The sequence below is a fragment of the Nicotiana attenuata genome, unplaced genomic scaffold (genome assembly GCF_001879085.1).
Source record: "Nicotiana attenuata strain UT unplaced genomic scaffold, NIATTr2, whole genome shotgun sequence".
NCBI classification, from domain to species: domain Eukaryota; kingdom Viridiplantae; phylum Streptophyta; class Magnoliopsida; order Solanales; family Solanaceae; genus Nicotiana; species Nicotiana attenuata.
This window is the reverse complement of record NW_017671864.1, coordinates 183400-197545: the sequence shown is the minus strand read 5'-3', so window position 1 is coordinate 197545 and position 14146 is coordinate 183400. Positions and strand designations below refer to the sequence as shown.

Genomic DNA, 14146 nt, shown 5'->3' with positions numbered 1-14146 from the left:
GATTTGTTAAGGAAGGACATTTGGGTTCTTTCTCTAAAATTGAAATGCCAACTTGTGAAAATTGTCTTGCCGGAAAGATTACACGTAAACCATTTGGAAATAGTAGTAAAGAGTGACTATTCAGATACCATTTTTAATTATGCATATGAATATGATCTATATTGAATAATTGTAACTTGTCAAATTCTTCACGTATTGAGATTAATGAAGAGAAACTTAATTAAGGGTGTAATGATCCATCACATAAGGGAAGGTAGTTCTACTTTTGGATGAAGGGTAAAATAGTTAATTAGTTTTTGATGGGTAATTTAGTAATTCAAGTTTTGACATAGGGCTTTCCTATTTTTAGTATAGCATGATGATGATATGATGATATGTCGGTATATCATCTCGCAATCCAAAGTTGTCAATCCTCCTGTAGTCGCCTTAGGCATTTCTATTCGTTCCGTAGCTTTATCATAAAATCTTCTAACAACAGAAGGGATGTTCAGTCTTGTAGGGCTTAACAGATAGCTTGTTTGCAGCAAGTAATTATTCTCCTTCTATTCTACTCAGCCTGAAAAGCTTTATAAAAAGAAAATAAATGCTATAGGTACATTGAAAAAATTATTAATTTTTGATCTCGCATATATATTTCCTGATGAGCGAAAATTTATCCTTACTGAATTTTGATTTCAGTGCACTGGATTATGAGCTTGATCTTGAGACACCAACATTCTCTACTGCGGGTGATATGGAATACCTGTCTGGGTTTACATTGGGGATCAGGATTCTGTGATTCCTCTTACTGGAAGCCGAACATTGGTCCATAAAAACCTAGGACTGAGCACAATCGCACCACACAGAGTATTTTGGTTTGCTGGGATGCAGGTATGTAATCGTTTCCTCATACTGTTGTAAGCCTATTTAAAAGGCCTGTACTTTAGCTTTTCTAATGCAATTTCAAAGAGACTTCAAAAATACTCTCTCCACTTCCCTCCTTTGGGTTTAACTCCCCAACAGATAAGAGGCGCGTCTCATGATGCTCCATTCTCTCAATCAGAGAGATCGCTCGTGCTATTCAAGTCATTTTTGGAGGGCAAGCCCTTGCCTGAAGCAATCTGATTCTTTGATCGGTTCAGCATCACTAGTTCAAACAACAAAGTAAGTAAACTTTAGACATATTTGAGGTGTTTCTTAATCTTATTTTTGGTGTAAGCTGCATTCAGTTACTCTCTTTTGTATCACAACTTCAAAATAGAAAGGTTGGATATGAGATGTTCTGTAAAGTTGTCAAAGTAAAGAACTCACTGTTGCCTTTGTACTTGGGTGTTTTGTGAAATTGTAGTCCAATATTACCAAATGACCTCTGGTTGTACTAGAATGTTAAATTACTGCACATAGTGTAAGATCACTGCACAAAATAAGCCTCTTAAATGTGATCCTCATTGAAGAAGCTGAAAATGATCTATGACATTAATTAATGAGTCGGAGATACTGTTACAAGTTTTCTACTAGTGAGAAAAATAGAAATAACAAAAAGCGAGTCACTTTATAAACGAACACACAGAAATTAGAATATCAACCATCTTTGTTAGGCATGTAAAAAAAATATCACTGACTTGTCAAATAGTATTCTGAGAGCGTGTGGTAACTGTAGTGGGAGCTTCAACTTTCATTTTCAGATGATTGAATTCTAAAGCCAGAATCGGCTTGGACAGCATCACGGATATGCTGAAATTTCTCTTGGTCCCAGTAGGCACTCTGCCCAGTGATTCCACATTCAAGCTCTGATTTTCAGATGAATTTTCCTTGTCTGCATCCAATGCAAATGGTCCCAAGACTTTTGCTGGTCGCACTGGTCTTACCCTATATATGCAAAGTTATAAAACACAAATCACCAGCCTTAGCAACGAGTTCTAATGATAGTTAAAGAATGAGAATCATGGCACTGAAAAGGTCGGGCTAAGCAGCACTGACCTGCACTCAATCTGGCAAGAGTACTTCAGGAGATCAGAATTGTACTTTGTCCGTCCGCTGAAATTTCAAGCAAAACTGCTAATTACAAGTCCAAATTTACTTCAAGGGTAAACACCCTAAAGACCAAGTTAGAAACAATTACCTAAAGTTTGGGAGTGACATTTTGATAAGAGGACCCATCCATTCCTTAGACTCTTGCTGAGGAACTGCCAATTCCAAATGGACATAGAAGCATGATAAAATGGGGTATAACATTTGAGATGAAGTTTCCCAACAACCTACTACAGGTCAAACTGCAAGATTTTGCCAATGGATCAACACTCCCTACCTTGGCAAGTATATTGGGATGAGCATATTAGGCTACGATGACAAAATGGAGGAATTTATTGCTTATTCTATTGAATGAAGGAAATACCTAGGCACCCAAATGTATGACCTAGTGGTCAATGAAGTGGGAGGAGATCCATAAAGTCCTAGGTTTCAAATCTCATCAGAGGGACAACCACTAGGCCTTTTTTTCTATTTGTCTAATTCTCAGTTGACAATGTCTAAAGGAAATACCTAGATATACCAAGTTCTAAATCCGACTTCACAACTATTGCTATAAGGAAAGTTGCAGATGATCAACAATTGGATTATTATTTTCATCTATCAAGAAATAATGCAGTCTGTCAACTTATTTACCAGCGGTATTAAGGTTGATATTGCAGATATTTATTGCTCTCTGCTTCTTGATTTCCGTTACTTCTATGTCCATGTGATTCCTATAGCTAGCAGAAGATGTCCTCAAGCCAACAGTGCTTAGAACACTACTTGTTTTACTTTTCGGTGTCTGTGGAAGTGCTGTAATTTTCTGCATGCAGGTCAACAAAGTAATTTCTAGTTCAAAACATGTCAACAACAACAATCAAATTAAATATGCTTCAATCCCAAACAAGTTGAAGTCGGCTACATGAATCCTCACTTCCAGAACATATCCATTTTAACCTTTTGGAAACATCAGCCGAGCAATTGAAAAAATATTCTCTACAACTACATTTTCACCCACCTCAGGTAAACCTTTATAAAAGATTTTAGAATCCATGGGCATACCTTGTGGAAAAAGGAAATTCATAGCCAATACGGCAGAGAAGAATCATTGTTTAAGAAGAGTAAGGTAATTTGAAAGCATTTCGTTAAGTTTTGACTAGAAGAGTTGAACTGCATGATGCATGATACACAAAAATATGATTCAAGTGTTCAACAACAGAAGATCCAATCTACAAACTCAGTTGTACCTTTGAAAACCTGGCAACTTGACTTGGAAGACCTACAACCTGTGACACACGAGATATGAATAGGATCATGTTAAAACAATGCAATATATAAGAATCAAATTAGTGATGCAGACTAGATTCTTACTAAGAAAGTCTAGTGACTATCTATCTTTATGTCCAAGTCTTCATTCGAACGAACACATGCTAGAAATCCCTTTAAATCAGATGATTAAAAGAAGTCATTCTTATTTAATCTAAGGTTAGGAGTATAGATGTATATAAGAAAGTCACCACTACCCACCTTCCGCCCATGAAGGCATGCCTCATCACTATCCACCAGCACCCTGGCAGCCCATCTATTATTGACAAAAAATATATTTGTTAGTGTACAAACAAAAATACTTCATATTGAACAAGCAACAGAACATTTTTATAATATGGTTTAACCATCAGGTTCTCCGGACCCACTGGCTTGACTAATCAAGATTCACACAAAGGGGAAGCACTTCCTACTAGGAGTTTCTCCATTTCTAGGGCTCGAACCCGAGACCTCTCATTAAGAGTTGTGAGATTCATCCCACCCTACTCCTTGGTGATAGCTCTATACAAAAGTAACGGAGAAACTGTCAATCTAGAAGCGGTAGCTTCCCACCTCCCTCGGGGTCACGACCTGCCATTTTTCATTTCTTTATATATATTTTGCCAAGTTAAAGAACCCCCACTCTCCATGTTCTTGAGAAAGTTTCCAACAAGGTTTAGATGGATTATCCATAAGGTTTTCCCATTGTTCAGTGGTCTACTAGTGACAGCTTAATCATAAGTACTAATCAGTATACTACATGGGCAGTGGTGGAGCTCGAATGAAACTATAAAAGGAAAACTCCCTCTTCTAAACCGCCAGAGAAGGAAGAAAAAGTTAGACACAAGAAGGAAGGTAACCTGCACTTTCAGGAAAAGAAAGAAAGCATAAAAAAGGAAACCATATTTTTGACACCACCAATGATGGGCAAAGAAAGTCAAATTAAGTCCCTGAACTGATTTGGTAGTGGCTGACTTGTAAAGGTCTGGATGTGGTGATGCTGAGTTTTCTCAAGGAGAAATACACTAGATTGGCATGTGTTCTTCCACATAATTGTTTCATAATGTATTAGTAGTAGTAAGCAGAGGAAGATGCAATAGAGTAAATACTTACGCACAAGATGTAGGTGGATTCCATACTAGTCCTGCAATCACCACCAACTGAACAACTTGCATTAAAATAACACATTTGACTATTAAATAAACAAAAAAAAACAAATCGATGTTCTTTTTAACTTGTCTATATGAAATGCATGTTCCTGTACAAAGCAAATAGAAAAAGGTCCCACTTGCAATTTAGAATGAGATGATTCAACTTTAATAATGCAGACAAATCACTTAGTCTACTAGAACAAATCATTTGATCAAGAGGAGCAACTTATAAAATATAAGACAGGGGAAACCTCGTCGAAGAATCCAGCAGGACTGTCATCATAGCTAGCAAGAAAGAACCCGCCAAGAGTATATCTGCAAGTACAAAGTACAAAAATCAATTTAAGCATAATGGGTATTACTTAATTCTTCAAAATAAACTCACTAAATGCTTTTCACAGTCTAGTGTAGTAAAGAAAAATGGATACCCAAATGCCTCAACTAGTCTGCAGTCTTTGGGAACGAAAGTTCGAGCAGTCTCTGCTTTGACAAGATGAAGCTGGTATAAAGCACTGCAACATTACATTACATTAATAAACAGTACAATTCTTGGCTGGCTGATCTAAATCTAAAAGGCTGGTGGCATAATTGTAAAAACACTTACCTGCCTTTAAAAATCCAGGGAGGTTCCCCATACGCCGATTGAGTAGAATTTGTGTTTTTCACTTCCATTAGTAGTTAAAGACTGGTATTTCCAAATTAATAAAAATCAGATGCCTCGCAATTAGGATGAAAAATGCAGAAAGATCAACTTGTTTTTGAATTTAAGCAGAGTAAAATAATGTCAGAGCTACGAAATTGAACAAACAATGTTCCTGCTCAGGAAAGATATTCAATCTACATGCAGCCAACTTGATTGTGAAAATTAATTACTACTCCTATGAAACAACTGACAATTATCGATCAGAAAAAAGAATACCTCCCCTGTCCAATAATTAGACGGATCGAAACTCGAAACAAAAAAGAACTAGTACTAGATATATGAAGTATCGAACCTCAACAACCACCAGTCTTAGAACTAATATATACGACTGCTCATTTGCAGCTAGAACACTATATCTGGAAGTGATAAAAAAAATCTGGATTAAAAGATAAAAGAGCAGGGGAAGCAGTTGGGCAAGCAAACAAAAAATGCAGCACTCGAAGGAAGCAGATGGGAAAGCAGCAGATAAGGAACCTGACAGGGACGGAGCTAGCGTTGAAGGTAAGGGCGCAAGGGCGGATCTAGGATAAGACAAGTGAAGCCTTTGCCTTATTACACCCCCAATATTTAAGTTTAAGGCCCCAAAAAATATAAACCGATACTATATTATTGTATAATTAATAATTAATATTTATATTATTATTAATAAAAGATTTTAAAGTTAATATTTTTTTAATTTTGGTAGAGGTAGGATTGAGTTAATAGGATAAATTTTTTCTCTAACTAAATAAAATAATTTATTTATTTTCTTATCAACTCTATTTTCTTCCTTTATGTATAGTCTTTTTTCATGTTTCTCATGATTTTACTTTCTAATTTCAACTCATATTTCTAAATTAACTATTTCTTTTTGTCACATTTAATTAATTCAATATTAGAAAGCAAGTTCTTTTGTGTCATCTTTTTTAACTAAAAAATAACCATGACAAGTGTCGCAAGGTTCAAAATAAAATTGCTAATGGGCTCACCCCTTTACCATTGTCGTTTGAGGGAAGAATTCAATACCATATGACGTGCATCTAACCCATACATCATGTGTTGCACTCTCACCACTAGACATGTAGCTTTTTTTTTTGGTGTCTCGATATTATATGAATTTTATGAAAGAAGTTTCATGATCTTTTAATATATTTTGGTTTTAGGCCACCAGTTTTCGTTGAGCCGCCCCAGATTGATAATCAACAAATTTACAAACCACTGCCCCCACCAGGAACGTATTATTTAACCAACTTCATTTACATTTGGTAACGAAATAACACATTCACTTACTTTAATTTTGTTGTCATTGTTATCTTATCTTAATTGAGACTCTAAAAAATTTAATTGAGAATGTCAGGAGTAGACAAGTAACTTTGTAAAACCTTGATTTAGGTCCCAATTTTTTTAATAATGAATTTATGATTATATTCAAATTAGACAATATTAACTTTTGTAGACAAAATAAAAAAAAAGTACAAGAATTTTGTAAAAAATAAAGAAATAAATATTGTCTGCTCTTTAACAGTAAAAATATTTTAAAAATTTGAATTAAACTACTTAAATATTCATATTAGTAGATACATTTTTTATAATAATATCAAAAGTAACATATTGCAAATACATGTCTAACTTCATATTTATTTCAATTGCCCCTTTTAATATATAATAATAGGGTAAAAATTATTTACAACCCCCAACATTGATTTAAAAATTAAACCCCCTGAACTTTGAACAATTATCCTTCTTCCCCTTATTCTATATAATATGTATTTTGCCCTTGTTGTTTTCAGTTCCCTCCTCTATCCACTTTTATTGTATATGTTATTTTTACGATTTTACCTATAAATTATTATAAATTATAATTTAAATTTATTAAAATTATAAGTAGGATAGTCTTTTTATAATTATCACAATATTTATTATACTTTTATATTTTTTATTTTAATATAACGCTATTAAATATATATTTGAGTTATATTATCTTAGTGGTAAATAGATAATCTTTTAGGAGTTTGTTATAAAATCTGTCTTTACTTTTTATTAATATAAGATTTTATATTACGTGCATTGGGTATATGTTTATAATGTTATCACCCTTTTTAAGTCTTTATTGTGTAAATATTATTAAATTTTGATTGCTATTAATAAACTTATTGATAAGAGTAAATTATTTTATTTTAGTTTTTATTATGCTCAACTTTTTCACTATTCAACGTCATTAAATTTATGCTTGATTATCATTTTTTATTTTTCTATTTCAAAAATTAATTATTATATGGGTAAGTTCATAGTATGAATAGTAGAAAATAGAAAACTATTATGATACTAAAAAGATAAATAATGAAATAAATAAATGTTGATAATATAAAGGTTAAAATAGGTATTGTGAAAAGTCAACTGAGAAATAAGGAGGAGAATGACAATTGCTTAAAGTAGAGGGGAAAGTTTGATTTTTAAAAGCAAAGTTTAGGGGTATAAATGATTTTCTTCCATAATAATATTATTACGTGAAGTTAAGGTTTTATGCCATTTAAGAATATTATACTATAAACAACAAGTATGAAAACACTACTAGAATTCCGGAAAAAAGCAACCAGCAAAAGCGACCAACGTTGGTCGCTTATTGGCCAAAAAGCGACCAAAAAGCGACCAACCACGCCTGGTCGATATTAAGCTGGTCCCTTTACCTTAGGGACCAAAGTTGGTCGCTAAATAGCGACCAACGTTGGTCTCCCAGGTAAAAGGACCAAATTTTCCGGGTAAAGCATATAGCGACCAACTTTGGTCGCTCAAATATTTTAATATTATATATTTGGCGACCAGAGTTGGTCTCCAGATGTAAATAACGTTTTATTTTTATTTATTTTTAATCATATTAAGCGACCAACTTTGGTCGCTATATTAATAAATATTATAGTTTTTTATTTATTGGGCGACCAATATTGGTCGCCAATGGAAAGAATTAATTTTTTTTAAACTATAAGCGACCAACCCTGGTCGCAAAATTACCAGAATTTTTTTTTAAGTGAATAGCGACCAACTGGACACCAAAGTTGGTCGCTTTTTTGGTATATTTTTGGCAGAAACTGCCTGTTTTGGCTGCTACACCACCTACCAGCTTATACCAAATATCCTAAACAGGCATTTTATGCCAACAACAACAACAACAACAACACTAAAACGCAACAAAATATAAAGATCAATAGAACTAAAACATTAAGCTAACAAAACTAAGTTAACGTTTATTACAAGCTCATTCGAAAACTAGTTCTATTGTCTAGTTCAAAGTATATAAAGTACTCAAGGAGTGTTCTTTTAGCATCCTCGTTCAGAAGTTGGATTGCCTCGGCCGACTCGTTAGGTGGCTGACTTCGTATGAATTCCCCCACATCAGCTCTGAAGCGAACCTATAAGAAAAATTATATTGAATTAATATTTCAAAATTTATATCAAAGTAAATCAAAATACTTAATGATAAGTAAAAAAACTTACATGTATAGTCGAGGCTCGACCCTCGACCCACCTTTCTGAATTAGTCTCTTTCTTCTTCTTTACAATACGAGTTTCATTGAATAGCTCATCTTGCTTCATTGGCATCATAAAGCTGTCAGGTGGCTTTGGTGATTATCCTCATGGTAGTATTACTCGGGATGAACTTGGATACAGAGAATAACTTGGATACAGTAGCTGACAGGGTGTGTCTTTTGATCAATTGTTGTTCTCGTTAGCTACAATGATGTTGAGACTGCAATGACATGTGTTTCAACTAGAGATGGTATAGGCAGGAATTTTAACATTTCCTAAGTAGATAAAAGAAAGATTATAGAGGAATTCTCTACTTCATTTTCCAAGGAGTAAAGAAGTTTAATTGAGAGTGACAAGGGTNTTGATCGAAAAGATTGCATACAGGATAAGGAGTTGAAGTCTCCTTATGAATAGAGAATTATATCCGGATCAAGGAGATGGATTAGGAGTTAGAGTTGTTCTTGGACTCGAATTGTCAAAGGATCCACAATTCAAGCCCAAGTTCAGATGAAGTTTTGAAGATTGACAAAATGAACTCAGTCATGAACCAGGTCCATCATGTGAGACACAGTGTTGAAATGCTTGCACATGTGACATACGCGTGAAGAAGATAAGTCTCAAGGATCAGCAATAATATCTTCTGAATTGATCGAAAAGATCGCATACAGGATAAGGAGTTGAAGTCTCCTTATGAATAGAGAATTACATCCGGATCAAGGATATGGATTAGGAGTTAGAGTTGTTCTTGGAATCGAATTGTCAAAGGATCCACAATTCGAGTTCTTATCAAACTCTGATTACTAACTCTATAAAAATAACGATTGTTCTCTTTTACAGGTGATTGCACATAAGCAGAAGTTAAGCATATTTGAGAGCAAAAAGATCAAGTCTGATTTGCAAGCAACATATGCGAGATACAAGTGTGCACGTCTGAAGCTACATGAACTAAGATAGAAGAACCAGTTTCATCATTGTGTTTATTCTAAGTCTAGTTCAATTGTAGTAGGTTTTCATATTGTACCTTTCAGCTTTATCTAGAAGCAATTGTAATAGGTATATTGAGTATTCAAGTTAGAGTTAACTTGAAAGTGTCGCAACAGTTGAGGCTGTGTGCTACACTGGGATTAGAGTTAATCCTTAGGTTTACAAAGAGTTTTGTAAATGCAGTTTTTGGCTCAGTGATTTTAGTGGAGTTTGGAAAAATCCTACTGAGTAGTAGGTCGTGGTTTTTTCACCTTTTGAGCCAGGTGTTTTCCACGTAAAAATCTCTGTGCACTTTACTTTCAGCATTTATTATTCCGCAAACTGCTGTAGTTAGAACACTTAGAAGAACCAGGTTCTTCTAACGCGAAAATTAGGTACCACACAAATCACCCCCCCCCCCTCTTGTGTGGTATTGACGTTTATAACATCAGATCATAAGACTCTATGATGACAAAGATTATAGGAAGTTTTGTTCTCAACTTTCTTCCAAGTCTGATCCGTACAAGCTTAATGGGATATTGGTGATATATTCTTCTGAATCCGAAGAATATATAACGAATATCCCACTAAGCTTGTACGGATCAGACTTGGAAGAAAGCTAAAAACAAAACTTCCTAAAATCTCTGTCATCATAGAGTCTTATGATCCCCGTTTTATGGGAACTGCCATGACCAATGAAAAACATTCCATCATCATCAAACTTGTCACTCCCAATTAAACTCCTTTTCCTCTTGGAAATTGAAGTATAGAATTCCTCTATTACCTCTTCTTTTATCTACTTAGGAAATGTTAAACTCCTACCTACACCATAACTATTTGAAACACACGTTCTTACCTTCTCATCATCGTTGTCGCTAATGAGAAGAACAATTAAAGGCACACTCTGCCAGATACTGTGTCTTAGTTATTCTTGGTGGAAGTTCCTTTGCATGTCTAATATTACCATCAACCCCTTCTACAAAATCCTCCCGCAATCTAAAATTCCAATACATAAACCAAAATTTTAATTCATATCCTAAAGGTTCAACTCATATCCAAAAAAATTCAATTAACAATCTAAAATTCCAATTCATAAACAAAAATTCAAGTCATATCCTAAAGGTTCTAGTCATATCGTAAAGGTTCTAGTCAAAATTTATATAAAAGTAAATAAAAATACTTAATGAAAAGTAAAAAACTTACATGTATGTAGTCGAGGCTCGACCCTCCTTGCTTCATTGGCATCATAAAGCTGTATGGTGGCTTTGATACAGAGAATAACTTGGATACAGTACCTGGCAGAGTGTGTCTTTGATCAATTGTTGATCTCATTAGCTACAATGATAATGAGAAGGCAACGACATGTATTTCAAAATAGTGATGGTGTAGGTAGGATTTAACATTTCCTAAGTAGATAAAAGAGGTTATTGAGAAATTCTTACTTCACTTTCCAAGAGGAAAAGAAGTTTGATTGATAGTGACAAGGTTGATGAAGACGGAAGGTTTTCCGTTGGTCGTCGCAGTTCCTATAAAACGTGGATCATAAGACTCTATGATGACAAAGATCATAGGAAGTTTTGTGCTCATCTTTCTTCCAAGTCTGATCCGTACAAGCTTAATGTGATATTGGTGATATTTCTTTGGATTCAGAGAATGATTTCACTGACAAAAGTATGGAAATGCTCTTAAAAAGAATTAAAGGTAAAACATTTTTCTTGGTAGAGAAGGATGCTGAAAAATATTTTACTTTTAATTCTTTTTAAGAGCATTTCCATACTTTTGTCGGTCAAATCATTCTCTGAATCCGAAGAAATATCACCAATATCACATTAAGCTTGTACGGATCAGACTCGAAAGAAAGTTGAGTACAAAACTTCCTATAATCTTTGTCATCATAGAGTGTCATGATCCCCGTTTTATGGGAACTACCATGACCAACGGAACACCATCCGTCTTCATCAACCTTGTCACTCTCAATTAAACTTCTTTTCCTCATGGAAAATGAAGTACAGAATTCCTCTATAAGCTCTTCTTTTATCTACTTAGGAAATATTAAATTCCTACCTACACCATCACTATTTTAAACACATGCCATTGCCTTCTCATCATCATTGTCACTAATGAGAAGAACAATTAAAGGCACATTCCACCAGGTACTGTGTCTTAGTTATTCTTGGTGGAAGTTCCTTTGCATGTCTAATAACGTCATCAACCTCTTCTACAAGAACAAAACCTAAAAACTAAAAGTTATATTCATATCCTACGAGATTAAACATAAACTAAAGGTTCAATACATATGCTAAAGGTTCAATACATATGCTAAAGGTTCAATTTATATCCTAAAAGTTCAACTCATATCCTAAAAGGTTCAATTCATATCCTAAAAATTCAACTCATACATAAAAGCTTCACTTCATATCCTAAAAGTTAAACTCATATCCTACGAGATTAAACATAAACTAAAGGTTCAATACATATGCTAAAGGTTCAATACATATGCTAAAGGTTTAATTTATATCCTAAAAGTTCAACTCATATCCTAAAAGGTTCAATTCATATCCTAAAAATTCAACTCATACATAAAAACTTTACTTCATATCCTAAAAGTTCAACTCATATCCTAAAAGGTTCAATTCATATCCTAAAGGTTCAATACATATGCTAAAGGTTCAATTTATATCCTACAAGTTCAACTCATATCCTAAAAGGTTCAATTCATATTGTCACGACCCCAATCCCGGTCGTGATGGCGCCCAACACTAATGCTAGGCAAGCCCGACCAAATTAAATACTCTCAACCCAAATACGCAATTCGTTAATAAATAATACGATTAAAATAGCAAATATCAAAGTTCCAATCCGAATCTAAATAAAATAGTACGGAATATAATAACGAATATCCAAACATTCCCCAATAGATCTGGAGTCACGAGTCTAGAGCCTCTAGATGTAACAGAGTAATATATCCATAGTAATNTTCACTTTATATCCTACAAGTTCAACTCATATCCTAAAAGGTTCAATTCATATCCTAAAAATTCAACTCATACATAAAAGCTTCACTTTATATCCTAAAAGTTCAACTCATATCCTAAAAGGTTCAATTCATATNNNNTCAAAGTTCCAATCCGAATCTAAATAAAATAGTACGGAATATAATAACGAATATCCAAACATTCCCCAATAGATCTGGAGTCACGAGTCTAGAGCCTCTAGATGTAACAGAGTAATATATCCATAGTAATAAAGAAGTCTAGGATATGGAAATACAAATGAAATAAAGGGGAGGAGTCGGGTCCTGCGGACGTCAGGCAGTTACCTCAACAACTCCTGAAAATAAACTTCACGAAAACGGCAAACAGCTCCACTAAGTCTCCGGAGCACCTGAATCTGCACACATGGTGCAGGGAGTAAAGTGAGTACTTCCAACTCAGTGAGTAATAAACATATATAATGGTTGAAAGTAAGAAATCCCGAAATATTACAATATAAAGCTATAATCAGCGATTCAGCACATAAAACGGTGGAACAACAACAATACCAGGACAAATAAGACAAATAGGTATAAATGCATGAATGCAATGCAATGCACATGACCGCTGCGGCGCGCAGCCCGATCCATTTGGGTACCCGCGCTCACTGTGGAGGTTCAGACTCCGGAGGGGCTCCTACAGCCCAAGCGCAATATCATCGTAACATTCGCTGCGGCGTGCAGCCCGATCCACACTCAGTCCAGGTATATATATGCATGCAAGCCAATCGGGCACAGTCAAATTATTCATTTTAGTTTCAATTATTAGGAATTTTAGAGCTAAGTGTTTAAACCTTTATTTATTTACTAACCATTTCGAGGCGGTGTCTAACTCAAGACTGATATCATGAAATATGCTAAGCATCATGGAAGCAGTGATAAGGATCCCTGAAGGATGCACATGATAGGCACAAAGCCCCAAACAATTCATAAACTCCAAGTAGGATAATTACCAAACAATTTCTAGTCAAGAACGCAATACGAACATAATTCGGAACGGACTAGGTCACAATCCCCAGTCACAATCGACCCCGCACTCGTCATAGAGTACGTGTCTCGCCTCAATATAGCGTCACAATGTGATATACTGGGGTTTCAAACCCTCAGGTCATCATCTACATCTATTACTCACCTCAAGCCGGCCACAAGTCTAGCTCGCTATGCCTTTGCCTTTCGAATCAACCTCTTCGCACGCCGAATCTGATTAAAACCACAACGAATACATTACAATAGGCTAAAGAAACATAACCCAATCGAAAAGACTCGAAAAACACCAAAATTCACGAAGTTGGCAAAACCCGAGCCCCGGGCCCACTTCTCAAAAAATTACGAAATTCACATTACCGAATTCCTCGTCTCACCACGAGTCCGTACATATAAAATTTACCAAAATCGGAGTTCAAATGCCCCTTCAAATCCCAAATTTTCATTTCAAAACCCAAGCCCTAGTTCTTCAAATTTATACCCAATTTTCCAAGAATTAAAGGTTGATTCTTCGAT

The 14146-nt window shown here is 34.8% G+C and overlaps 1 protein-coding gene across 7 annotated transcripts; it reads right to left on the bottom strand.

The window, feature by feature from the left end:
- Positions 1-278: 278 nt before the first annotated feature.
- LOC109210613 (protein NEOXANTHIN-DEFICIENT 1) lies at positions 279-5703 on the bottom strand. 7 transcript variants are annotated; one of them, XR_002065581.1, is made up of 14 exons: positions 5623-5703; positions 5050-5130; positions 4874-4957; positions 4697-4760; positions 4408-4454; positions 3517-3571; positions 3237-3275; positions 2644-2812; positions 2102-2165; positions 1960-2016; positions 1602-1848; positions 1291-1393; positions 663-1126; positions 279-564 (listed from the first exon to the last, which is right to left on the bottom strand). XR_002065581.1 is itself a non-coding variant. In XM_019374059.1 (12 exons), exons 3-12 carry the CDS (start codon positions 5115-5117, stop codon positions 1605-1607), a joined length of 891 nt encoding a protein of 296 aa, XP_019229604.1. In that variant the 5' UTR covers positions 5118-5130; positions 5441-5504; positions 5623-5679; the 3' UTR covers positions 1396-1604. The 7 variants fall into 7 exon arrangements, 4 of the variants coding, with proteins under 4 accessions (XP_019229604.1, XP_019229602.1, XP_019229603.1 ...); XR_002065579.1 differs by having other exon boundaries at positions 518-1126; XR_002065580.1 differs by having other exon boundaries at positions 518-1126; positions 1291-1373.
- Positions 5704-14146: the final 8443 nt, after the last annotated feature.